This window comes from Aristolochia californica, unplaced genomic scaffold (assembly GCF_029961685.1).
Source record: "Aristolochia californica isolate CCGP_79_NKW_82.1479 unplaced genomic scaffold, dmAriCali1.0.hap1 SCAF_9, whole genome shotgun sequence".
NCBI classification, from domain to species: Eukaryota; Viridiplantae; Streptophyta; class Magnoliopsida; order Piperales; family Aristolochiaceae; genus Aristolochia; species Aristolochia californica.
The window spans coordinates 35,878,620-35,903,233 of record NW_027182290.1 but is presented as its reverse complement, the minus strand read 5'-3'; the positions used below and the strand labels follow the sequence as shown (position 1 = coordinate 35,903,233).

Below are 24,614 nucleotides of genomic sequence, written 5' to 3'. Positions count from 1 at the left end.
AAATCATGATCATTTTCCACATTTAAGATAACAAAACCCCCGTCAGAAAATGGAACTTTGGCCTTAATAATCATTGGATGAGTATCACCATCCCACCTCGTGAGTCTGTACATCATTACTAAGAACTCACTAAACTTAGTCGAAACTGCAATCCTTTTCATTCGTGATTGACCTCCATCATAACTATCAAAATATCCAGACTTCTCCAATTTTCCATTGTATCGACAGAAGAACCCAACAATTGATGCCATATTATCTATAAAACTACATACATTAGTAAGAGTTTATTTATGAAAAAAATTATCTAAGTTCTAATTTTTATGACAAGTCCTAACAATGCAAAAACACACCTAAGTCCAAATTCACTGAACACCCCTGGAAGAGCCCCATATGACTTTGCAGTCACTACGAACTGTACCTCGTCAATGATGGGGGTCGGGTTTCGTTGGCTAATGGACGCCCATGCAGGCAACTTAGCTTAGTTTGAATTGGACCCAACCTACTCTTAATCAGACTCTCTACCCATCCCTAGGGACACATAAAAACTCAATAAAACATAGACAAAAAAAAATACCATGTGGTGGTTATGTATAACACCCAAATCTCCTCACACATGGCAAAATCATTCCATAGCACTTCAAAATTATTCAACAACATTCTACAATATTTAAAAATTAATCAAACTAATTCTATAACAGATGACTAGTCTTAATAATGCAAAAACACACCTAAGTCCAAATTCACCGAATACCCTTGGTAGAGCCCCATATGACTTCGCAGTCGCTACAAACTGTACCTCGTCAGTGATGGGGGATGGGTTTCGTTGGCTAATGGATGCCTATGCAAACGAATCAGCCTAATTTGAACTGGACCCAACCTACTCTTAATCAGACTTTCTACTCATCCCTAGGGACACATGGAAACTCAACAAAACATAGACAAAAAAATATCATATGGTGGTTATGTATAACACCCGAATCTCCTCACCACATGACAAAATCATTCCATAACACTTCAAAATTATTCATAAAATAAAATAAAAATTATTCAACAACATTCTACAACATTTAAAAATTAATCAAACTAATTCTATAACAGATGACTAGTCCTAACAATGCAAAAACACACCTAAGTCCAAATTCACCGAATACCTCTGGTAGAACCCCATATGACTTCACAGTCACTGCGAACCGTACCTCGTCAGTGATGGGGGTCGGGTTTCGTTGGCTAATGGACGCCCGTGCAGGCGACTCAGCCTAGTTTGAACTGGACTCAACCCTCTTTTCATTACCCAACCTACTCTTAATTAGAATTTGTACTCATCCTAGTAACTAGGGCAAACATAAGAAAATATAAACAAAACAAAAAAATCCATGTGGTGGATATTTATAACACCCAAATCTCCTTACCACATGGTATGATCATTCCATGATACTTCAAATTTATTTAACAACAACTACCAACTAAAAATCCTGCAAATCTTATCTCAATAGAGTAAACTGCAATGATTTTAATTTATCTGCAATTGACAGAAATTTCATTAACATAAAATCAGAAATTAAACAGTAAATCACAAAAAAATCAATACATTAATTAAACACCTAAATTCAAATCAACATTATAATTAAACACAGTAATTAGATTCAATTAAAAAAAGCCGTAAAAAATCACCCTGCTAAATTTGCTTCTGAAATTCAAATTTGGGTTTGGAGGGTGAGTAGGGCTTCGATTTTGAGAGAAGGGGCGGCGAGAGAGTGAAATGATAGGGTATTAAGAGAGGGGGCGTTGAGAGGAAATTATAGGGTTCGGTTTTGAGAGAGGGGGCGAAGAAAAGAGGAAATGATAGGCTTCGATTTTGAGAAAGGGACGGCGAGAGGATGAACAGAGGGGAGCGGAGAAGAAGAATGAGAGATGAGGTTGAGACGAAGAGAGAGCGGTTGAGAGGGGGGCGTCGAGGCTGAGGCCGAGCGGCGGCAGGTGGCACTACGAGAGGGCGAGAGGTTAGAACGAAAAAAATAAGAAGCGAGGCTTACGTGGCGCGAGAAATAAATTGGTTATTTTGTTAAAAACGTCCAAACTAATATTTACGGAGATCGTAAAAATAAAATTAATTAATGAAGTTTGGATAAAATAAATCATTTAAGGCATTTTGAATTGTTTTTAAAAAATTTCATTAATGGCAAGGACTAAATTGTTCGTGTAAAAAGGTTAACAAGTTATCGAAATAAAATTTGGTGAACTAGTTTTCTCATTTCTCTTCTGCTTTTCCTGTCAATATACAGTTTAGTTGGCTTACTCAATCTCCAATTTTCCAATTCCACTTGATGACGGTTTGACTTGGACTTCGAAGGGGTGACACGACAAAAAAAAAAAACAAAACAAAATATAATTATAAAATAGCTTATAAAAGTATCCTTCATATATAATATAATAATTATAATTAAATGAATATATAAATGATTATGGGAAAAAATGTAGTGTTTCATTGACTCTTAAGTATGTATTGGACAAAAGAGAAAGAATTTACTAACTGCAAAAAATTGTTTGGAAAGGAGAAAATGTATAATAAATTAATTAATGATCGAGTATAATCTTGATTTATTAATAAATCTAATCAACACAAAATAACTAAACGTTAGAAAGTATGTAAATTAGGCCATGTTAGTACCTTTTCTAGAAAACGTTGAAGTAAAAATATTTCCAGTAAAAATATGTTTTTATGAACTATTAATGACTCTTGTTTCTTGGAAACACTTTTCTAGCTGGGAAATTCTTAATTAAAAAATTATATAATTTTCAAGGTAAGATTTTTAGCCAAGATATGTAAAAAAAAACCATATGATTTTTTTAATTAAGTATTTGATAATTGTTTTTAATACTTTAAGCACAAGGCAGTTTTTAATGACATTTTTGTATTTGACTTTTTTTTTACTAAATATTTATTGGATAAATATAGTAATGTATGAGATTGATTATTAATTTCTACTTATTTTCCTATTAAAGGTAGTAACAAGTCCATTTAATTTTCCTTATAATTTCCTAGTAAGGTACTAATAAGGTGGTGTATGTGACTTTTCCAAGTACATAACACTTAAAAAGATAAATAAAAACTAATACACTACACAATTCACTTCTTAAAGAATAATAAATTTCAATGGGTCAAGACAAATTAGATATCCATATGTATAATTTGTAGAACCCCGAAAGATGAAGTCACATATACCACCTTCCCAGTGGGATGATTGATGTGTACCAATAAATCGCGATGATGATAACATTCAACTATTTTTAAATAAAAAATTATATATTAAACCTTAATTACCTACTTAATAATGTTCACCTACTTAATAATGTTCACCACATTAATAATGTTCATAGTTCATAGTTCCTTCTCTTTACATATGCTACACGCACAGGGTAGATGCAATTTACACAGCAAATCACACAGCTGGAGATGGTTTCGAACGAATTTTTTAAGAATAAACTGCCAAGATCCCATTGGTGCCGCTGCACCCACGCTCCCACTTGCCCTAAACCCTAATAAGTAACGATACAGCTAGCCCTACAGCTGCTCTATACAAATTACAAACGCTATAAAAGGAGATGTGGAGAAGCCTGTTTTTCAATGCTCACCCTTCCGTCTTGAAATCCTCACTGCTGCCTCCTCTTTTTCTCTTTTCATGTTTTAAATCAGCGTTGTGATTTTAGTGTTTTGGCTTGCTGCTTGTAGTTACGTTTGATTAGATTCTAACTCATTGATCCGATCTTTATCATGAAAGTGTTGTTTCATCGACTTCTCTTTGACTTGCTCGTACCTCAATCTTTCCGGTCAGTTCATGTTCCTTCTTGGAAGTCTTCTTACTGGATTCTCTCTTTATACTTGTGTGTAGAAGTTTGACAAATGTGTTTTAAGATGATGTCTTGTTCATGACACTGATTTTTGTTGATTTTGACTGTTTTACTGAATGATGCAAAAACTTCCAATCCGCCTGCTATACTTCATGCGCAGAGCGGCCACCTTTTGCAGATATTGACAATCAAAAGTACTAAGTTTTTTGCAGTTTCTTCAGAGTTTGATTTTCTGCTCTCGGAGATGAGCGATGTAAAACGAAACTTAGCTCATATTTCTTCTACTGAGTGTTTCTGGATCTTGTCCTCTATTCTGAGTCGGGGAACGTAAATCTTTTGTTCGTACAAAGGGTCTCAGTTTCAAATTTGTTGCAGGAGGACAGTGCTCAGTTAGTTTGTCTTTTTAATATTGCTAGGATTTCATTTCAACTCATGGTTATAGATCATATTTTTTGGGATGAAAAGAATGTCCTTGTTTTCATCAGTACATATGATTCTGATAATTCATAACATAGTATTTAACTACAAAAAAATGTCTCTATTCTCTATTTTTTGAAGAACAGCAATGCTAAAATAGTGTGGAAAACTATATTTTGCACTCGTAATCTTATTTTTATCCCAAATAATATGGATCATAGCTATAACACCTTTAATATTAGAATTATGAATTTAACATAATTGAATATAAATACTGTAAATTAACCTTACTTATATTGAAAATAGAAAAAAATAAATATAGTCACTTGGAATTAAAGGTATATAAATAAAATAAAATAAAAATTATTTTGTATGCTACTTTTATTACTTGTACATTATTCTTATGTACATGATATGTTCTAGTTAAATTTATTTATAGTTATTAAAAAAATTAAAATTTCATAAAATTCAACTGCATATGTGGCAGTAAATTTTCACAATGCAAAATGGGCCGGATCTTAGGTTGACAAACTGGGCTTTTGTCCTCAACTCAATAATAACTAACGATCTGAAATGTCGTCTAGCAGATTTGAACTAGGCGTTGGGCTTCTTAGAACTGTGTTAGACGAGAATTACATGCCAAAGTGATCTTTTAAGAATGAAGACTACAATTTAATCTCAGTTAAAACCCTTCAAAGTGTCAGTATTTTTTAATCTTTTAAGCTCCTCTTTCAACAAAAAGCTCAAAAGTTCACTTTTGATAGCAAAAGTTCTAATGAATGCAGACAGAGAGGAGTGAGGAGATCATTTGTTATTACCCACTGAAACACATAATTTACAACCGAAATTACACTTTTGATGAACTTAGCTCAAGATATACAGTTGAATTCACAAGAGTAAGAGTCTTTTTCCTTCGGCTGCTGCTGATACAGATCATGGCTTCTCTCTCCGCAAACAAATGAAAGAAGCAACTGAATGATATTATGAACTGTTAAAAAAGAGCTAAAAATTGGTATAGCTCAAATCTGTTTCCTCAGGAACCATGCTTGCCCTTATCTTCAGGTGAAAAAAAACGCACGGGACTGGAGATGTTCTTCTCCGTCGAAGAAACTAGCGCCATGGAATTCATTTTCCAATATTCCGAATTCCTCTTCTCTGCATCAGCGTAATCCCATCTACCCTCTTCCATTCTCTGCCCAACTCCGCCAGCGTCGGAGCTCGAAACAGAAACCTTTCTCCAGTTGCACCATATCCTCAGCATGAAATAGAGCATCGCCAGGCATACGACTGTTGAAGTAAACACCACTGCCACGATGATGCCTGCAGCTGCAGCGTTCGACAGCTGTTTTCCTTTCGAACTAGTTAGCCTATTGCATGAAGCCAATGGCGGGCCACAGAGATCTTTGTTACCCGTGAAGGAGCTTGCTGGGAATCTTGAGAAAGATGAAGGGACCTCTCCCTGGAGAAAATTGTTCGAGAGATTCAGTCTGTGAAGACTAGTTAGCTCCGCGAGTGAGGAGGGTATCTGACCTTGGAGATGATTGAAAGACAGGTTTATTCTCTCCAACTTCAAGAGATTGCCAAGAGATAAAGGGATTTCACCAGACAGGAGGTTGTTACTGAGGTCTAATATCTCTTGGAGCTCGCTAAGTCTTCCAAGCTCGGGCGGAATGGAACCTGTTAAGAAATTTTCTGAGAGTCTCAACTCGTAAAGCTTCTTGCATTGCTGGATGGTTGACGGAATCGGACCAGAAAGATTGTTTTTTTGCAGATTTAGAACATTCACAGAAGTTAACTTCCCAATCTCCTGAGGAATGTGGCCAGACAGGTTATTGTCTCGGAGAGAGAGCTTAATGAGCTTTGAGCACATTCCCAGTTCTGCTGGTACTGTTCCATTGAAATTATTGGAAGAAAGATCGAGCTCTCCCAGAGCTCTCAGGCTCCCCAACCACAAGGGGACATTACCTGTAAGTCGGTTTTCTCTCAGAAGAAGATGGTCCAACTGATTCAAGTTGGAAAGTTTAGAATCCAATCCACCCGCCAGGTCATTCGATGACAAATCAAGAATCTCTAGCCCAGTAAGCTGACCTAATTCCGACGGAATGTTCCCGGTTAAACGATTACGACCAAGCCGGAGTCGCATCAGGTTTCTTGATTCCAAAATTGAAGAAGGAATTGGACCAGTGAAGCTGTTATTTGTCAAGTCCAATTTGATCAAAGAGTTTGAACCCAAGAGAGGGGAGATACTTCCAGTAAACCTGTTATGGGAAAAATTAATGCTGGTTAACTTTTTCAGAAGGGAGAATGACTCTGGGATTGGTCCCTCCAATGAATTATTGTACAAGGTGATGAGTGTCAGCTCCGTGAGGAATCTGAAAGTTGGGGGCAGCTTCCCTGTCAGTTTATTGTCAGCCAAGACCAGTATCTGAAGCTTCTTACAATAGCTCAAGCTAGCCGGGATGTCACCCGACAACTCATTCTGCCTCAGTAGAAGAAAAACGAGATTCTGGAGTTTGCCGATTGTCTCCGGCACGCGCCCGGAAAAATGATTCCCGAAAAAATCAATCTCTGCCAAGCTCGAGCAGTTCGTCAATTCCCTTGGTATAGTTCCAGACAACTGGTTTTCGAAGAGATAGAGCGTTTGCAGTCTCTGAAGCTTGCCAATTTCTTTTGGAATTCTACCTGTCAGACGATTTTGGAAGAGTAAGAGAAGCTCCAAATTGATTAAATTACCAACCTGCGGAGGAATGTTGCCCGAAAAGCTATTATTAGAGAGAGCAATGTTTCTCAATCTCGCCAGTCTGTCGATACCAGACGGAATTTCGCCAGAGAAGCTATTGTTCGAAAGATCCAATTCTTGGAGCAGAGAACAGCCGAGAATTTCAGACGGAAACGGACCTGAGAAGAAATTTTGAGAGAGAAACAGTACTTCCAAACTCGAATTACCGAGACAGAGGTCTCTCGGAATCGTTCCACTGAGAAAATTGTTTGACAGGATGAGACTCTTGAGAGTTTGTAAACGGGTAGTGGAGATATTGATGGTTCCTGAAAGATGATTACTTGACAGGTCAAGTGTCTCAAGCTGGTTTAATTGGTTTAGCTCCAAAGGAATCACGCCAGCAAACTTGTTTCCGAGCAGATTCAAGTACTTCAAATTTGAAAGACCACCGAATTCCCTAGGAATCGACCCAGAAAGGCTGTTGTTTGCGAAGTTTAAGACCTGCAAGGCATCCAGATTTGACAGAGAAGAGGGCATTGCCTCTTCTAGCATATTGTGAGCCAATGAGATGTTCTGAAGCTTTTTGCACCTCCCAATCTCTTCTGGAATAACGCCAGTGAGACTGTTCATATTCAAATTCAGTGCTTTGAGATGCTTCAGATTGCCAATTTCCGTTGGGATACTACCATTTAATCGGCAAAATGCAAGAGCCAGTATCTCAAGCTCAGTACAGTTCCCAATATATGGGATGATTTCACCTGACAGCGAGTTGTCTCCTATTCGAAGAACTTTCAGTTTTTTTAGACGACCGAGCTCAGGAGGAATAGTGCCGGAGAGATAATTAGAAAAGAGCAGCAGTTCTCGCAGATATTTAAGCTCTCCGAGCTCAGATGGAATTGTCCCTGTAAGGGAATTCGACGACAAGTCGAGAGTTTGCAGTGAATCGAGATTTGAGAGTTCGGGTGAGATGATACCGGATAATCCAAATCCAGCCAAAACCAGACCTTCAAGGCGGGTTTCATCTGTCGAGCAGACTATCCCATTCCAACTGCAAATATGAGCTCCTGAAGACCAGTCGTCAAGAAGTCCATTAGAGTCAATGAACTTAGATTTAACTCTTAGAAGCCAGTAAGAATTCCTGGAATGCTCTGCTGATGTAGCAGTTAGCAAGATACATAGCAGAGAAGAGAGAAGAATTAAACTAAACTTCTGAACTCGACCCATCTAAGGACTCCAGATTTCCTCGGTGCTCAAAGAAACTACGAGAACAAGCAAGAGTGAATACTTACATTGGCTCCTGGGTTGGCAACTCAGATCAAAGAAGAATACACAACGGGGATGTTTGAACAAGCAATATAGCTGAAAAAGACGAGAGGATGAGAGTTGGGAGTCAGAGTTGGACTGCGGAGACAGAAATTTGAATGAGAAATGGAGTTGAGCAGGAATGATGATGAAAGCTTGGAGTTTAAATAGTTTACGCTAAAGTATCGGAGAGCTGCAAATCAATAAAGTTATTAAACTTTAACTAGGGCTTTTGTGAATCGTATATTTTGCTTCTCCTTTTCCCATTTCCACACTCAGAAAGGCTTACTTTTCAACGTGCCATTATCCGATTTTGTTCAGGTTTTGAGTACCTTGTGAGAATGGGAAGAACCCCAGAGATAAGATAGTGAGGTGGGTGTACTGAAAGGGGCAAGTTGGGGGTAGACCACTTAGAAAAAAACTAGACAAATTGAGGCTGTGGTCCCTCCAGATTTCCTTATTTTCATTCCAATGATCAACAAAAGTGTAAAGAAGAAAGCTTTCAATGAATTTAGGTATGATATTGACTTTAAATAAGATGGTTTTGTGATCAGATTGGTCAGGTAATTCATATTTCTTTTCTCTCAACCAGTACTCTTTCTCTGACTCTCCTCTAAAATAGATCCATTTGGATCATCTAAATGGTTTTTGCATTTATAAAGTGATTTTAAATTGACCCTTTTTCTAAATTTGGCTCAAATCAATAGTTTCTAAAGAATTCCTACATTCCAAATCAAAACAATCAGAACCATTTTCAGACAGTTCCATTGATGCAACACTGGTTCTCCTATCGCATCATCAGTGACTTACAGTAAAGCTTCAGAACCCGATGGCAGGTGAACACACCTATACCTCCATACCACTCCGACATTTTCTCCTAGAAACATCGTAACAGGTAGAATATTCTTATGGTTCGATCAAAACAAACTGCAAGGGGCCAAGCTAGGAAGTTCACAGCAGGTCCTAGTGAGTTGACCATGTAGAGATGGGCAATGTGAGACTTTGAATCGGTTGAACTCAATAATTGAAATTCAATACCGGTACCCAATCACGGGGCTTGCTTGCTTCCCTTGCCAGCCATTTATCTTCAATACTAAAATGATATAGCACTAGGCTGACGCCAAAGATCTAACATTTGTGTACACCATAAGGTCACCTAATTCAAAATTTATAAGAAGAAAACAGAAGAGCTAAACCACCCACACCTACTCTTTCTATAACAAAATCCCCAGAAGGGAGCTTAATCAATGGAACGAGATCAGAAGAAGACGTGAATGACAGAAATTACTGGTCATAGGTGTCCCGGAGATTCAGCGGTGTTTGACCAAAATAATAACGCAAAGAAGAACTGGCGGTTTCGTCTCAAGGAAGATTCTTGGTGAAAGGAGCCAAAGATGAGGAGACATAAGGCTCACTGTCAAAGGATTTTTATGGGGAGGCAGCGGAGTCTTGCTTGGCTTTCAGTGCCCAAGTCTACTCGTTGCCTTTGCTTGTATTTGCAGGCTTCAAGCACGGGCGAGTAGAGCAGATAATTCCAATGACAGGGAAAGTCAGAAACTTTTGCCGGGCGTGTGTTTCTTCTCTTTTTCCCTTTCCCTTTCACTTCGCCCACTCTGCCTGTATGGAAATAACGTGAATCATCTTCTGCCCTAACACGGTTCATAGCCCAACTGTCTAATGGGCTGGCTTTCTCTGTACGATGGAAGCTTGAATTCTTGGAAAATTAATTAAATCCACAGAGGTGTAAACGACTTGGTTTGGGGATGAGGCAGGTTAGATTTTCATATAAAAAATCGATTAAATTAAGTTATCGTTGTCGTTCCGATCCACTGGTGATGAAACTAAAACAAGCCCGATGCCTTGATTTCTTTCATTCTTAACAAAGTAAGTCCAAACCAATTCATTTAAGACTCCATAATACAGTAAAATAACTCTACATGAGAAAGAAGAAACAAAAGACTCATATAATCCTCTCATTTCCTTTCAAGAATAAGCACAAAAAACCTTTTCATTTAAGATAATCCTCAGAAAAACATACACGAATCTAAGATTTACCAGAGAAGAACGAGTTAAATTATCTAAACTTCAACAGGTCTAAAACACAAGTAAATGTAATCTTATTTGATGCAATTCCATTCAATTCTCATTTCATTAAACAGCATCAAAGCTTGCAGACTTCATCCATTTTGGGCAAACCCATGCATCATAGCAGTCCAGGTCACAACATCCTTAAATGGGTTCCTATTGAAATACTAAACTGCATCATCCATGATTCATGAAACTTGAATAAGTACGGTCCAAGATGCTGCATTTCTTTCAGGCATTTCGTTAAACAAGCTGCAGGCTTCTTTAGAAATTCCAATAAACAAACAGTAAAGAAATTAAACAAAATCCCCAAAGAATGAAGATGTAAAATATAAGAATAGGAGTCTTGTTAGTTGGACCTCGGAGTCATATCTAACTCAAACCATCAACAGTAAATTCTGAATGAACGAGCATATATTATGTATTGATGGAAAAGCTACAAATCGTTCAACAGTTACATCATGGATCCATGTCCTTTCTGTCAACCACTATCAAATGATTAGACTAACATGTACTGCACAAGCAGAGTAAATAAAATCGGAATCTAATAGATTCAACAACAAGAAAAAAAGGAATAACTTGTATGAGCAGCCGCCATTGACTATTTTCTATTCTTGTCTTCTTCTCCTTTTTGCAAATCAAGCTTCGAGTTTCTGTCACAGTCAGCACTATACCCATATTGCCATTCAGCACCCAAGCCACAAGCCAATGTCTAGGATATATTTTCTAAGCTCCATAAGACTAAGGACCTGATGCCAGCTCTGATGCAAATTTTGCCAGATAAATGCCACTAAGAAGCAAATAACATTGTTTCCTGTAGGGAAACTCTGAAGATGTTGCATTGAGTTCAATAATCAGAATGCCACAAATCTTTTGTGAGAGATCATGGATCGGGTGCAATAGGTGAAGAGGGGAAAAACCTCATGAGGAAGCTTGATAGAGACCAGATACAGATGACACCAAGGAATTGGAGCACATTCAACAGAGTTCCCAAAGAACTGTTTATGGCCAGTGTCTGTGATGTTGTCTCTGCTCCCCTCACAGAGAAGGAGAGAGCGGTCACCAATTGTGCTGCTCTATTCAGTTGATGCAGTCTATAAACCTGAAAATAGGAATGGTAAGACTCAATTGTCACAAACTTCCACACAAATAAATGATAAAACTCTTGCTTCACAAAAGGAACAACAGGTGGGTTCACTAAATATCTAAAAGCAAAAATGATGTGATTCACAGACAATCCTCATGATGAATGTGCTTTAAAGTCAACAGTGAAAAGAGCCAATGGCACCATGAAATGAGATTTTTTCCAGCTAAAATGAGGCAGTTTTAGATTCGGTGTAAATTTGTTAGCAGCTATGTCAAAATTATCCATAAAATGAGAGGAACCATACTATTGGAAATCCAATAATTGGCAATCTGATCAAAATCCACTAGATGCACATATACACACAAACACAATATCTTAGTCATAATTGGAGTAAACATACGGTAATCTCAACAAAAAGAGAAGGATAAGCCTACTGGTGGCAAGCAGGGTATGAAGGAATTTCTGTGCAAGCCACTTCACTTGCTCCTTCAAATGATATAATATCCTTTGCAGTTCCTAAAGAGGCTTATTTTACACAACTTCGGAGTCAGTACCTGAAATATAACAGGTATAACAGGCCAGGCAGGTGACTTCTGATATCTTGTGTACTTCTCAAAAGCGAATTGCACAACAATTCCTACCAAATAGGGGGCAAGAGTGGCAGAAGCAGCAGGCCCAGTCCAAGGCCACACCAATCCCATTGTCACTAGAGGTATTAGAAGGCTGAGTACCAAAGTGGCCACAGAAGAAATCCGGGGTCCTATGCCAGTTGATAAAAGGATACTTCCCCTAGAGGTGATTGGCCGAAGGGGTCTCTGTACATGATCCACCATCATAAGAAATACTGCTACACCACCATAGAAGAGAGCTTCGGTGAAGAATAATATGAGAAAATCTGCACAAAACAATATCACATGGTTAATGGAGTAATGCAGATTCCGTGACACCTAAACAAGTATTAGTAAAAATTAAGCATCAAATACTTGATCTACTTTTCTTTGTAAAGCTGAAGTCAAGCGTATGTTAGAGTAAGGCAGTCCTCAATTCCCAGTTGTGCAATAAAGCCCAACCTAACCTCATCACTACAGGGAAGATCGTACATGAGAAACATTCCCTAATTCTTTCAGAAGGAAAAATGACAAAGGCATCACTTTCCACTGGTATATATATATATATTTTAATGTGTTAAGTCAAGAATAGGAGTGTTGAGGTGGTAGGTCCTAGTAAGATGCTTAGATACGTGCATGTCATGCATGAAGCAGAATGCCTGACTAGTGCACTTGACAATACTCCAGCCAACATCTATAAATAAACATATAAAGAAAAAAAATCCAGTCACTACCTGTCAAAAGAGAGTCCTCAAATATAGTTGAGAGTATTCTCCTCAAGTATAAAGATGGCAGCACCAAAGATGCTACCAGCACAGCAGGGCCAACAAACCAGACTAAATTTGAGTGTTTCTTTTGTAGCTCAAATACTAGGATTTCATCCTGCCTTTTGTATGGAAGACCATAGAAAGAGATAAGCCCTGGCTTTCCTCCTGATCTTTCTACATAGATATCTGAATCATTTTCCAGATTGACATCTGCACCACCAGAATCCTGCTTCGATGGCTCTGTGGCAGCCAAATTTAGCTCATTTTCTGATATTTCATCTTCCATTGTGGCAAAAAGAATTAGTTGTCTTTTCGGAAGATTCTTCTTCACATTGAAGGGTCTGTGTGCAACTACCTTTGATTTACCAACTTGTTTCAACTGAAGCATAGAAACTACCAATTTGGCAGCAGTTAGAACTCGGAGTTGGCTTCATAGAAGAGAGGCAACTAAATCCATCTGTACTAAATAACAAAATATCTAGAATGATTGGTTTACCCTGTGTATTTACGAGACTCCATAGTTCATTTCTCTGGCCCTCAAGCAGTCGCAATGAAAAACTCAACTAGAAAAAAACAATGAAATAGTAAGACAACTGGCATGAAGATTTGAAAAACTCAGACTGCCTCAAAAAGAAAAATCCATCAGTTAACAATCAAAGTATCTAAAGAGCAGAAAATTTTATGTTATATATTTTCTGAGGAACACGGATAAGAATATTTATAGAAAAGGTCATGCTTGAAGAGAAAAAGTCTTCAAAATTGGAGTATATTCTACTACTGGTCTCAGTTTTTTGAAATTCTTATAACTACTTATGCAGTGGATAGATATCTCATCACAGTAGTCTGAAGCATGCACACCTGGAGTGCAACCATGGAAGGAGAGTTAAAGAATGTAGAAAGAAGATCAATAAGATATCCCAACTTGAAAACATGTAAGTTTCCTTTTTAGAGCCTAACAGTCTCTGTTATATTATACTCTTTGTTGATAGTCAGTCTTTCAGCCATTAAGTTCCATTTGAAATGTGAAGCAAATAAAGAAGTGGATGCTGGCAAATGAATAGTGGATCTATCACCACCTTTTGAGATATTCGGCTTCAAAGTCCTTTAAAAAAGGATGCTTGACTTTAAAGAAGTCTAATACTACCTAAATACAAGAAACAGAGGCTACAGAAATGATTAAGTGTTTAGATGGTTTAATCCTCTTCTTGCAAGGTTAACACAGTTTAGGGTGCAACAGGTTTCTTTTCCTCCAATGCCTCACTTCAAACTTTCCTGCAGGAAAATATATAATAAACAAAAAATGACCATCCACACCCCTACTATTAATCGTATTAACTCAAGCTCACACAAAGAACCATGATGATGGCGATGACTCTAGCAACTCACCTTATTATGGTCCGAAGAATGCAATCTTAAATGGAAGCTAATGACTGATACTTTATCCCAACTGCAGTTTAACCCTAGACCGAAAGTCCAAATGCTCTAAACACAATTATTGGGCTCAATAAGATAAAAGCAGCTATATACTAAAATCAGGACACGAAACAGATGGGCATAAATGTGTTAATCTTGGTTTAGGAGCTTGTAGGTTATAAGGACCTCAGTACAGAGGGAGTGTGAAGCATAGCTTCAACACGAACCTCTGAGCCACTTCACACATAATACCCGAAGCTAAATTACGAAATGGAAAGGGAGTGATGGATAACAGGATTTACGAGCCACATGAAGATACCTTTGAGCGCTCTTTGCGGGAATGAGAATAAGGAGAAAGGCCAGAGCAAGAGAAAGAACATCGAGTAGAAATTGCCATGTAAAGAATCAAAAACCACCGATTAGAAGCTCAAGTCATGCATGTTCACGGGCATTAGAGATAACCCATTTACTCTACCTTTGAGCGCTCTTTGCGGGAATGAGAATAAGGAGAAAGGCCAGAGCAAGAGAAAGAACTTCGAGTAGAAATTGCCATGTAAAGAATAAAAAACCACCAATTAGAAGCTCAAGTCATGCATGTTCACGGGCATTAGAGATAACCCATTTACTCGAGAAGATTGACAGACACTCGATACGAAAATGTTGCAAAAGAGAAGTAAAACTTCCAGAAGGCGAAGACGATTCGAAACTATTGAGATACGGATTTCGTCTTGTTGAGGCTCATTGGGTGAGAACGAATTTCTCGAGCCAGAGCCGCCAAAAGGAACGTTTTCACTCGCCGACTGATGGTGGGTCGACTTCAACTGTGCACGGTGAACCAGAGTCGCCGTTATTCTGGCACAGAACCGTGCAGATAAGTAGCGGCTCGAGTTTTTCTGAACCCGGCTAGTGTTGGTCCAAAAGCTAATCTTTATCACGGTTCCAACAGTTATTGGTTTGTAACGCGATCTGATTTGGTTCGGGGGCAGGCTAAAAAGTTGGGAACTGACCATTTATTCCTCCGACAAGTACCATCGAGCCAGCAGAAAACAAAGGTTATTCTACCGTCCCCGGCTGCGTTCTGCTGATAAGGAAGTGAAAGGAGCCTAGAACTGAATGTGGTGCTATTAGAAGACGACGATTTCTGCTAAAAAGTAATAAAAAGAAAAAATAGGCGAAGAAGAAGACAGGGATGATGAACTCAGCTTCTGTTGCTGGCCGAATTACTGTAAACAGGTATCTGAATATTGCCTCTTCAATGTGCTTCTGATTGTGTTCTGGATTCTTTTGCTTTGGCGGTGCTTTATGAGATTCCGGATTTCGTATGTGCTTATAGTATCTAATTGAGATGTATTTTATATGGTTTACTCAATTCATGTTGTTAAATGATTGGAGTATAATTGTAAACCTTCTAAACAATTAAACTTGCTACAAACTGCTCTTGTCTTTCCGTGTTTGGTTGTAAAGTTATGTTATCTAGTCGATATGATAACACAGTCATTTTGTTTTCCTGTTCCGCCGGAGAAGTTAATAAGACGCATATCTAGACGGCGATACTAAGCTTTCGCAAGAAAAGAAGGTTTCAACCCAAACATTATTAGAAGATGTTGATGCAAAAATCCAGGCCTGGTTGTGGTGTATCATGGGCTTGTATAATAGTCTAGCACTTCATTTTAGTAGTAACAGAATGAAGCATATAGAGATTTGTCCAAATATGTTGTATTGGATAAGAAAAGTGTACTTTTTTACCTGTTCTTGGCCTTTTGATTGGTTAAACTGTACAAGTTTTGTACTTTCATTTTCTACAAATAGAACATGGAAAACGTCTCTACTCACGTTGTCAAAATTGTAGATGAAACCCCATACAAGCCTCAAGCATCATACTCACTTCAATTGTGAATTTTTTATGCAGAAGTCTAGCCAGGGCACTTTTTTCTTTCTTTGATGGAAAATGGTACCTTGCCATGTCAGTTTTTGATGAAAGTCCATATCACAGTTGTAGTGTTTTCCTCCTCGTTGTCACAATTACATCACCTTTAATGCCACTACTTATTGGTTATTTGTGTTAGATCAAGGATATTATCTGTCTACAAATTAAATTGCATATCTCTTAATTTGCCTATTATCTGATAACTTATAACCATAATGAGTTCAGTCTCCATTTTTACCGTGTCTTCCTGTCTAATTTTCAGTCTATTGCTGCAGCCATCTGGAAATACTAGCTTTCCTTCTCTGTCAGTCTTCCTACTTATTAACTGTGTTATCTTTCCAGAAACAGTTTCTTAGCAAACTTATGTTTTACATTTGAAAAGCTAAACTAAAAAAGTTTGAACTCTAGTGTTTGTTCCTCCTTGCCAATGTCTGGACATTGAAAGAAAAATTAAATGGATCTTCTTTGTAAAAGTACATATCCTCTTCTAAAAATCTGGTTGTTGTAACAACATTTAATACTGAACAGAGATAAGGATGAAAGCAAATTCCTACAGAAACAGACTTTCTCATCTATATGAATTTTAATGGCTAGTTCAGGTGTGAAAATTACAGGTTTATCCCTTTAGATGCCTCAGAAAACTAAACTGAACTTACGTTGGAAGGCACTAGCAACAATCTTCATTACTAGTGTCACTCATCTTCTTGACACAAGGTGTTGTAGAACTCAAAAATTAACATAAAGTTGTTGATTTTAATTGACTGGATTCGATGCTAGTGTGAGTCCCTCTCATGAGATAGCAGTATCAGTCTGTCATAAATCCATGTTCCCGAAAATTAACAAAGAACATCAAAACACAAATTGTGGATTGTGGATACACTTGGACTCCTGTTCAATTGGAAAATTTTACCCTTAACTTCATCTATGCATCATAAATTCAGAATACCCTTAATATCAAAACTGATTTATTTATCCTGCCTTTCCTGTATTTTGATTTTTTTTTTCAAGTGGGAACAAAATTTTAATCAGAGGAAATGAGAGATATCCAGTTTGCCCTGAATTTATCAAGTTGCCAAGAAATTTCGCAAAAAGCAGAAATATTTCTCCGATTTCCTGTTTGAGTATCAGAAATGAAGAAAATGGAAGAAACAAAAATGTAGTTGGTGAAAGGGATGGTCTGATCATTGTTGACCATGGATCTCGACGGCAAGAATCAAATCTTATGCTCAGTGAGTTTTTCTTCGGATTGATTTGTTTCAGATATTTGTTTTTTGACATAGCATGTGGGACTAAAAATTTTAATTTTCTAGAATTCAGATGAGTTTGTAGCAATGTTTAAAGGTAAAACAGGGTACTCAATTGTGGAGCCTGCTCATATGGTGAGTTTTCTTCCATCACTACTCAAGTCATATTAAGTGCATATTAGTTTCAGATGTAACAAGATTCACTTCATAAAGATCTCAATTTTCTTAAACAACAGAAGTATATGATGTTGTTTCCTTTTATAGTTGTTCAATATCATGGCAATAGTGTGAGGCCAAAGATTCTTATTGATCAAATTATGTGTGATTAGTTGCTCCAGTATTGCCTTCTGTCCATTTGTATTTTCTTCTGGTATATCAGTAACTCTGCAAATTGGTTCCACTCAAACACTATTGTCTGAAAAGTTTTTGTTTAGTGAACCATTTTGTGGAAATTAAGAATACGTTGTGTAATCAAACAAAACCTTGCATTGAATATATTTTCATGCATCTCTCGTACTTCCTTCTTGAGGCTGGTTAGATTGATTATGTGCACACCCTTTCTTCATGTCTTTCTTGTTATTAGGAATTGGCAGAACCATCTATTGGAGATGCTTTTAGTTCATGTGTGCAGAAAGGGGCAACTAGGATAATTGTTAGTCCATTTTTCCTCTTCCCTGGAAAGCACTGGCATCAAGTGAGCTTTGAATTTTTAATATAGAGGTCTGTTTTTGGTAGATTATTTCAAACAAACAACAAATAGGAAGACCTTACTTTGTGATTCTTCTTTCTTTTCAGGATATTCCAACCTTGGCAGCTGAAGCTGCAAAATCTCATCCTGGCATCTCCTACCTTGTAACTGCACCTCTTGGTTTGCACAAGTTGTTAGTGGTATATATTTTCTTTTAACTGTTGACATGGCAACATAAACTTTCTAAAGACATTACTTAAGGACCAGAAAAACATGTTATTTCTTGTATATGTGTACAAGTTTTATGCAGTGAAGAAGGCCAGTAGCATGCTGGTACCTTTGAAGTTTGACAAGCTTGTTGTCTTCTTCTTTGAGTCTGGTTTTTGATTTCCCTGTTGTGGAACTTTTCAATTCAAGACATACTAGCTGTACTTTTCAATTCAAGACATACTAGCTGTGCTTAGCTATTCCCCTATGGGCCTTTCTCATTTTGTTTGCTGGCTACTCTATGGACCCTTCTCGTTTTGTTTGCTGGCTATCTTTTCTCAATTCACAACCATGCCATCAATGTGATTTGTTGTGTATTATACAACCTGCTCTTGTAGGGAACAATCAGGTGAACATTGTGCATGTTTTTAAGACGCTTGCAGCGACCTGCTTCTAGATGCATCTCTAACAAAAGACATGAGCAGCCCCATTGCATAGTTTTTTTTTTTTTTAAATTAGTGAAAACTTTATATCAATAAAGAAGAACTAATTACAAAAAAAAATGTTAATATCAGTTAGCAGGACTTAAATTCACAACGAGCAGCTGCAATAATGTGTCCTCCTCTGCCAGTTGATCTACCGTTGACTTTGCTGATCGGAGGATGTGTTTCCATGAGCACCATTTATCAATAATAAGATCTACAACTTGAAGAAATATCTGGTGAAATTTCCATGGCGGATTGGTCTTTCCCATCCCCATGAAATTACAATAGCTGAATCACCCTCAACAAATAATGGAAGGTCGAAATGACTACAGTAAAGTAATACTCTTACGGCCCAGTTTTTTGGTCTAGTTGATTTGTTAATTATCGGCATCTTCTGTTGCTATAATCTGCATAAACATGGGTTGATGCAATCAGTGGCTCAAATTTATCCTGCTTGTCTTATGGATGCATCAGCTATGACAAATTCTCTTTCTTGCCTGTTTGAGCCTTTGTTTTTATGAGGAATTGAAACATGCATATGTTGAGAAGTCTTGGGTACTTCCTAACAAACATTAAACCATATGTTTTTGGCAGGATATTGTGAATGATAGAATCAAACAATGTCTTACACGTGCAGCTGGAGAAGGAGGTGAGTGTGAGGTCTGTGCTGGTACAGGTAAATGTCGCTTCCACTGACTAGGGATGTTGACCCTTGATATCTCTCATTTTTCTTTGAAGTGTTCATCAGGTGGCAAATGAAAAGTAACTTTCAAAAATATTGAGCTTCAAGAGCATATATTATGTTCAGATAGTGAGCTTCAGGTGTAAATGCTTTTTTTTGAGAATTGGTAAATTCATGTCGATATTGGGGTTTTTAGGTGTGAAGTCTTGGGGTTCAAGTCTCACTATGGTTATTAAGTGTAGTGTATGCATCTAATCTATTAAACATTTTTATAAAAAATCATAAATTAATATTTTCACCTAATCCATAATAGTTTGTTATTTATTTCTTTCTTGACTCCACTGAATGATTCATCATCACCATAGGAACGTAGTCCTAATTATGTTAGTGTCAGCTACATAAATTCTCCTCTACTCTGGTCGCTTATTTGTTTGCTCCATCGGTTCCTTCCCTTGTTCGACCTTTTCTCATCACTTCCTGTGTTGTTTTTCGGCTTCCATCTTTTTTCCAGTTGGTCTGACCGGCACCAATGTGATCCTCAATGCCAAAACCTTCTCAAATTGATGCAATTTTATTCACACATAAGTGGTTATAAGTGTTATCGTATATTTGTATTTATGAAAGGGCATTATTATAATTTTATGTATCTTATAACTTAAACTTTTATATCTATGTATCGGGAAGAAATCAGAGAGTATCAAAACATAAATTGATCTCTTAGTTTCTTCGTTTGGAGAAATCCATTAACATGGTATCAGAGCTGTGGGAGATCATCGGCGCCAGTGGTATTCTTCGACGTTTTCGGTGCTCTCAGAGGTGAGTTATCTTCCTCCCAATTTATCAATTCGTTGGATCTAGGTTCTCGGTTCTTGATTTGGTTTCGGTGGACTCTCACGGAGTCATTTGCATCGGGAGATTCAGTTTAGGGTGAGGTTTTTGACAATACAGAGTTCGGACTCCAAAGATTTGTGCCTGAGCAAACGATTGGAGTAGCTTTTCGACGGTGAAAAGGGGTTCTGCGTCTCTGCCAAGAGAGATGGGACTGAGAGAGAAGGGGAGGATTCTTCTCTTCCTTTTCATTCTGTTGGATCTCGTTTGCAGGAGAACAAATTTCTGGATTGGTATTTTGTCGTTGCCATTTGTAGGTTACGACAGGTTACCGGCGGCGTGGTGACTCTCCGGCTAGTCTACGGTGATTTTCCCTGTTTTCTCTCCGTAATAGAATAGGCCTTACGACAGCGGGGTCAGTTGTTTCTTACACTGACTTCATTCGTCGTCTTTCTCGGAACAACGATTCACCGTCTTTTGCTTCCAGTTTTTGGAGAGTGAAGTGATTTTTAGGGTTTTTGTTGATTATCGCCTCATTTTTTTTGGTAGACGAGGGATGCGTGGTGGAGGTATTTGAGTGTGTGTGGTTTATGGTAGTTAATGATCAGATTGACGTCCTTTTCACCATATTTCCATTCTTTACAGAAGCAGAGAGTAGCAAGGGGGGAAACCGCTCATAAAGGAACAGGGTCTAAGCCATTTTTTTGGGCTCTGTGTCTATAGATACAGAACACCAGCCATGTGCCTGTACATAAAGAGGGCAAAGAAAGGAAATACAATAGGGTGTTTCTTTTTTGCAATTTGTGGGTTTTTGTCCAGAGAGGTGTCACCTGGATTTTATCATGTCATCTGATAGGTTAGACTCGTTCCCTATCCGTTTCACAGGTAAAAATTACACTGCCTAGGAATTTCAATTTCGTTTATTCGTTATGGGAAAAGCGTTATGGGCTCATATAGATGGGAATGATCCCGCACCTCGAGGGCTCGAGGCTTTGTCCAAGTGGATAGTCAAGGATGCTAGGGTCATGACCTGGATCCTTGGCTCCGTTGAGCCTCATTTTGTTCTCAATATGCGGCTTTATAGAAATGTGGCTGACATGTAGAGTTACCTCACCAAGGTTTACCATCAAGACAACACAGCTCGACGTTTTCAATTGGAGTATGAGATGACTAATTTCACACAAAGAAGTTTCTCCATTGAGAAATATTTTTCTGGTTTTCAAAACTTTTGGGCTGACTATGCAAACATTGTTTATTCTAATGTTCCCGTTGCAGCTCTCTCTGCTATTCAAGCAATGTATGAAACCAGCAAGAGAGATCAATTCTTGATGGAGCTCCGTTCCGATTTTTCAATTGCACGGTCTAATCTGATGAATCGGCATCCTATACCATCTCTAGATGCTTGTTTCAGTGAACTTCTTCGTGAGGAGCAACGTATAGTAACTCAGGCTGGCATGGAACATTGGGCTAATGTTAGCGCCCATGTTACTGTGGCTTATGCAGCACAGGGGAGAAATAAGGGAAGAGACATGCGTGTTGTTCAGTGCTATAGTTGTAAAAATTTTGGTCATATTGCTCGGGATTGCCCTAGGAAGTTTTGTAACTACTGCAAGAAACATGGTCATACCTGCCCTATTCAACTTGAAAAGAAGTAGAGTACTGCTTATCATGCCTGTGTTGGTGCCTTTAGTTCTACTGCATTGCCTGCTACCTCGCCAACTGTTCCTATTCCTGCTGCACCTACAAGGATTTGATACAATGTCAACACCAGAGTCAAATTCTTTAAAACTTGGATGGAACAGTTTTGATCCACAGCCAACTGCTTCCACATTCCCCAAAATGACACTGCATAGCAGTAAATGTCTTAGCCCACTTTCATCCACTGTTGATGATATGATGTTGTCAAGAGAAGAATTTGTAGGAGAAAGATAGACACCAAAACTAAATAAGGCTCTATTTTCGGGTCTCTCACGAAGACCAAATCCATGATTAATGATCCCATGAATTTCATCCTTAGAAGCACCATACCAAGCACACTCCATATTACTCTCCCCACCACGTTTCTTCGTTGTAGCTTCTAAAAAAATCTGGAAAGATTGCAATCGAGCTTTTGCAAATGAAGGAGAGTAAGAGTTCCTGTGTATGGCTACAACGGTTGTATTCTTTGCTAGAGAACCCATGTCAGATAAGAAAACCAGTTTGAGGAAATTGTGGTGTTTATCGTCGTCGTCAAGTCTCATTGGTATGGTTTCTCCTCCACTGTCTCTCTTGTGGCTACTTTATCTTCTATTTTCATTCTCACTTGTTACAAACAGGCCATGACACGAGTGTTGGCAGAATGCAATACAAACAAAACTTCGGGCACTTGAGGAGAATCACACTTGGGATATTGTTCTTTGCCCTCCTACAATTAAGCCTTTTGGGAGTAAATGGGTTTTCTCTGTAAAACATCGCTCTGATGACTCTTTGGATCGGTACAAAGCTCGCCTAATAGCTCTGGGCAACAAACAGGAATATGAGATTGATTATGAGGATACATTTGCTCTTATTGCCAAAATGACCACAGTTCGTACTATATTAGCTATTGTTGTTTCCGAGTCCTGGAAACTGCATCAGATGGATGTGAAGAACACCTTTCTTCACGGTGATCTTCAGGAAAAGATCTATATAAAGCTTCCCTGTGGTATGACTACTTCTTCTCCTCATGATGTCTGTCAGCTACAGTGTTCTCTATATGGACTCAAGCAAGCTCCCCGGGCTTGGTTTGAGAAGTTTTGCAGTATGCTTCTTACCTTCCGGTTTACACAAAGTCAGTATGATTCTTCTCTCTTCTTCCACAAGTCGACTTCGAGTATAGTCTTTATCTTGGTTTATGTGGATGATATTATCATTACTGGAACTGACTGTGGTTTGATTACTAAGGTTCAACAGCTGTTGCATGCCACTTTCCATATAAAAGATCTTGGCCAACTCACATACTTCTTAGGACTGGAAGTCCATCATCGGGCCAATGGTATTTTCTTAAACTAGCATAAGTATATTCAAGATATTATTACCTTGGCTGGCTTGGAGGATACTTCTTCTGTTGATACTCCTATGGAGGTAAATGTCAAATACAGGAAAGATTAAGGGGACCTTCTAGATGACCCTACTCTCTATCGGCGCCTGGTTGGGAGTCTCATCTACTTGACCACTACTCGCCCTGATATCTCCTATGTCGTTCATCAGGTCAGTCAGTTTATGTCATCTCCTTGTCATCTCTAAATTGCTGCAGTTCGACGCATCATCCGCTATCTTCGAGGTTCTCCTATTTGTGAGTTATTCTTTCATACAGGCGCCTCTCTTCAACTTATTGCTTATAGTGATGCTGATTGGGCTGGGTGTCCGAATACACGTCGATCTACTACGGGTTGGTGTATGTTTTTAGGTGATGCATTAATTTCTTAGAGACGTAAGAAACAAGATCGTGTCATGTCTACTGCTTGTTCTCAGATTGTATGGCTACGCAATCTTCTTGCGGAGTTTGAGTTCCCTCAAACTACTTCTACCCCTCTTCATGCTGATCACACTAGTATTATTCAGATTGCCACCAACCCTGTTTTCCATGAACGCACCAAGCACATTGAGGTTGATTGTCAGTCTATCCGAGATACCTTGTGATATCTCTTCCTTATATTTTCATCGGATTTCCAAGTTGTCGATGTCTTCACTAAAGCAATGACTAGACAACAGCATCAATTTTGGGTTGGCAAATTGTTGTTGGTTGACTTACCAACATCAATTTGAGGGGGGATGTTATCGTATATTTGTATTTATGAAAGGGCAGTATTGTAATTTTATGTATCTCATAACTTAAACTTCTATATCTATGTAATGGGAAGAAATCAGAGAGTATCGATACAGAAATCGATCTCTTGGTTTACCTTCGTTCGGAGAAATCCATTAACAATAAGGACACTTGATGTCAATGTATTCACCAGGTTTTGGTGCTTTTTTTTATGAGACGTTGCATTATTTAATTAACAAAAAAATCTTAAGTACAATGGGGGCCAGAGTTTGGGCTGGCAGCTTGTAATGATACAGCTTTTGAGAATTTGAACAAGACGAACTAAAAAGAAAATTCAATTGAAAGAACTTGATGGGTGATTCCCTCCTTAGCTGGCCTATTGGTGACTGAATTTGCTGATGTGGACATGTTACTAAGAAATTGAAAACAAAACCTCCAACTCAATCATTTGTAGTACATGTCTATTAAACCTCAATGGGGGTTATGGTGCATAATCCCACCTAGTCAACTTATATTCCC

At 38.2% G+C, this 24,614-nt stretch overlaps 4 protein-coding genes across 6 annotated transcripts; 1 reads left to right on the top strand and 3 right to left on the bottom strand.

The window, feature by feature from the left end:
* Window positions 1-5,090: 5,090 nt before the first annotated feature.
* Window positions 5,091-8,209, bottom strand: LOC137940294 (LRR receptor-like serine/threonine-protein kinase GSO1). Its single transcript, XM_068785256.1, has one exon. The coding sequence runs from the start codon at window positions 8,207-8,209 to the stop codon at window positions 5,300-5,302; it is 2,910 nt and encodes a 969-aa protein (XP_068641357.1). The 3' UTR covers window positions 5,091-5,299.
* Window positions 8,210-10,796: 2,587 nt separating this feature from the next.
* Window positions 10,797-15,063, bottom strand: LOC137941771 (uncharacterized). The gene is made up of 5 exons (XM_068787347.1): window positions 14,567-15,063; window positions 13,331-13,397; window positions 12,802-13,227; window positions 12,014-12,354; window positions 10,797-11,474 (listed from the first exon to the last, which is right to left on the bottom strand). The coding sequence occupies exons 1-5, from the start codon at window positions 14,642-14,644 to the stop codon at window positions 11,256-11,258; spliced, it is 1,131 nt and encodes a 376-aa protein (XP_068643448.1). The 5' UTR covers window positions 14,645-15,063; the 3' UTR covers window positions 10,797-11,255.
* A 185-nt stretch (window positions 15,064-15,248) lies between these two features.
* LOC137941799 (sirohydrochlorin ferrochelatase, chloroplastic) lies at window positions 15,249-19,765 on the top strand. 3 transcript variants are annotated; one of them, XM_068787379.1, is made up of 7 exons: window positions 15,249-15,480; window positions 16,437-16,478; window positions 17,183-17,403; window positions 17,492-17,553; window positions 18,002-18,112; window positions 18,214-18,306; window positions 19,393-19,765. In XM_068787379.1, exons 1-7 carry the CDS (start codon window positions 15,437-15,439, stop codon window positions 19,492-19,494), a joined length of 675 nt encoding a protein of 224 aa, XP_068643480.1. In that variant the 5' UTR covers window positions 15,249-15,436; the 3' UTR covers window positions 19,495-19,765. The 3 variants fall into 3 exon arrangements, with proteins under 3 accessions (XP_068643480.1, XP_068643483.1, XP_068643481.1); XM_068787382.1 differs by lacking the exon at window positions 16,437-16,478 and having other exon boundaries at window positions 17,303-17,403; XM_068787380.1 differs by lacking the exon at window positions 16,437-16,478.
* A 2,209-nt stretch (window positions 19,766-21,974) lies between these two features.
* Window positions 21,975-22,488, bottom strand: LOC137940888 (probable inactive poly [ADP-ribose] polymerase SRO2). The gene is made up of 2 exons (XM_068786005.1): window positions 22,098-22,488; window positions 21,975-22,048 (listed from the first exon to the last, which is right to left on the bottom strand). The coding sequence occupies exons 1-2, from the start codon at window positions 22,486-22,488 to the stop codon at window positions 21,975-21,977; spliced, it is 465 nt and encodes a 154-aa protein (XP_068642106.1).
* Window positions 22,489-24,614: the final 2,126 nt, after the last annotated feature.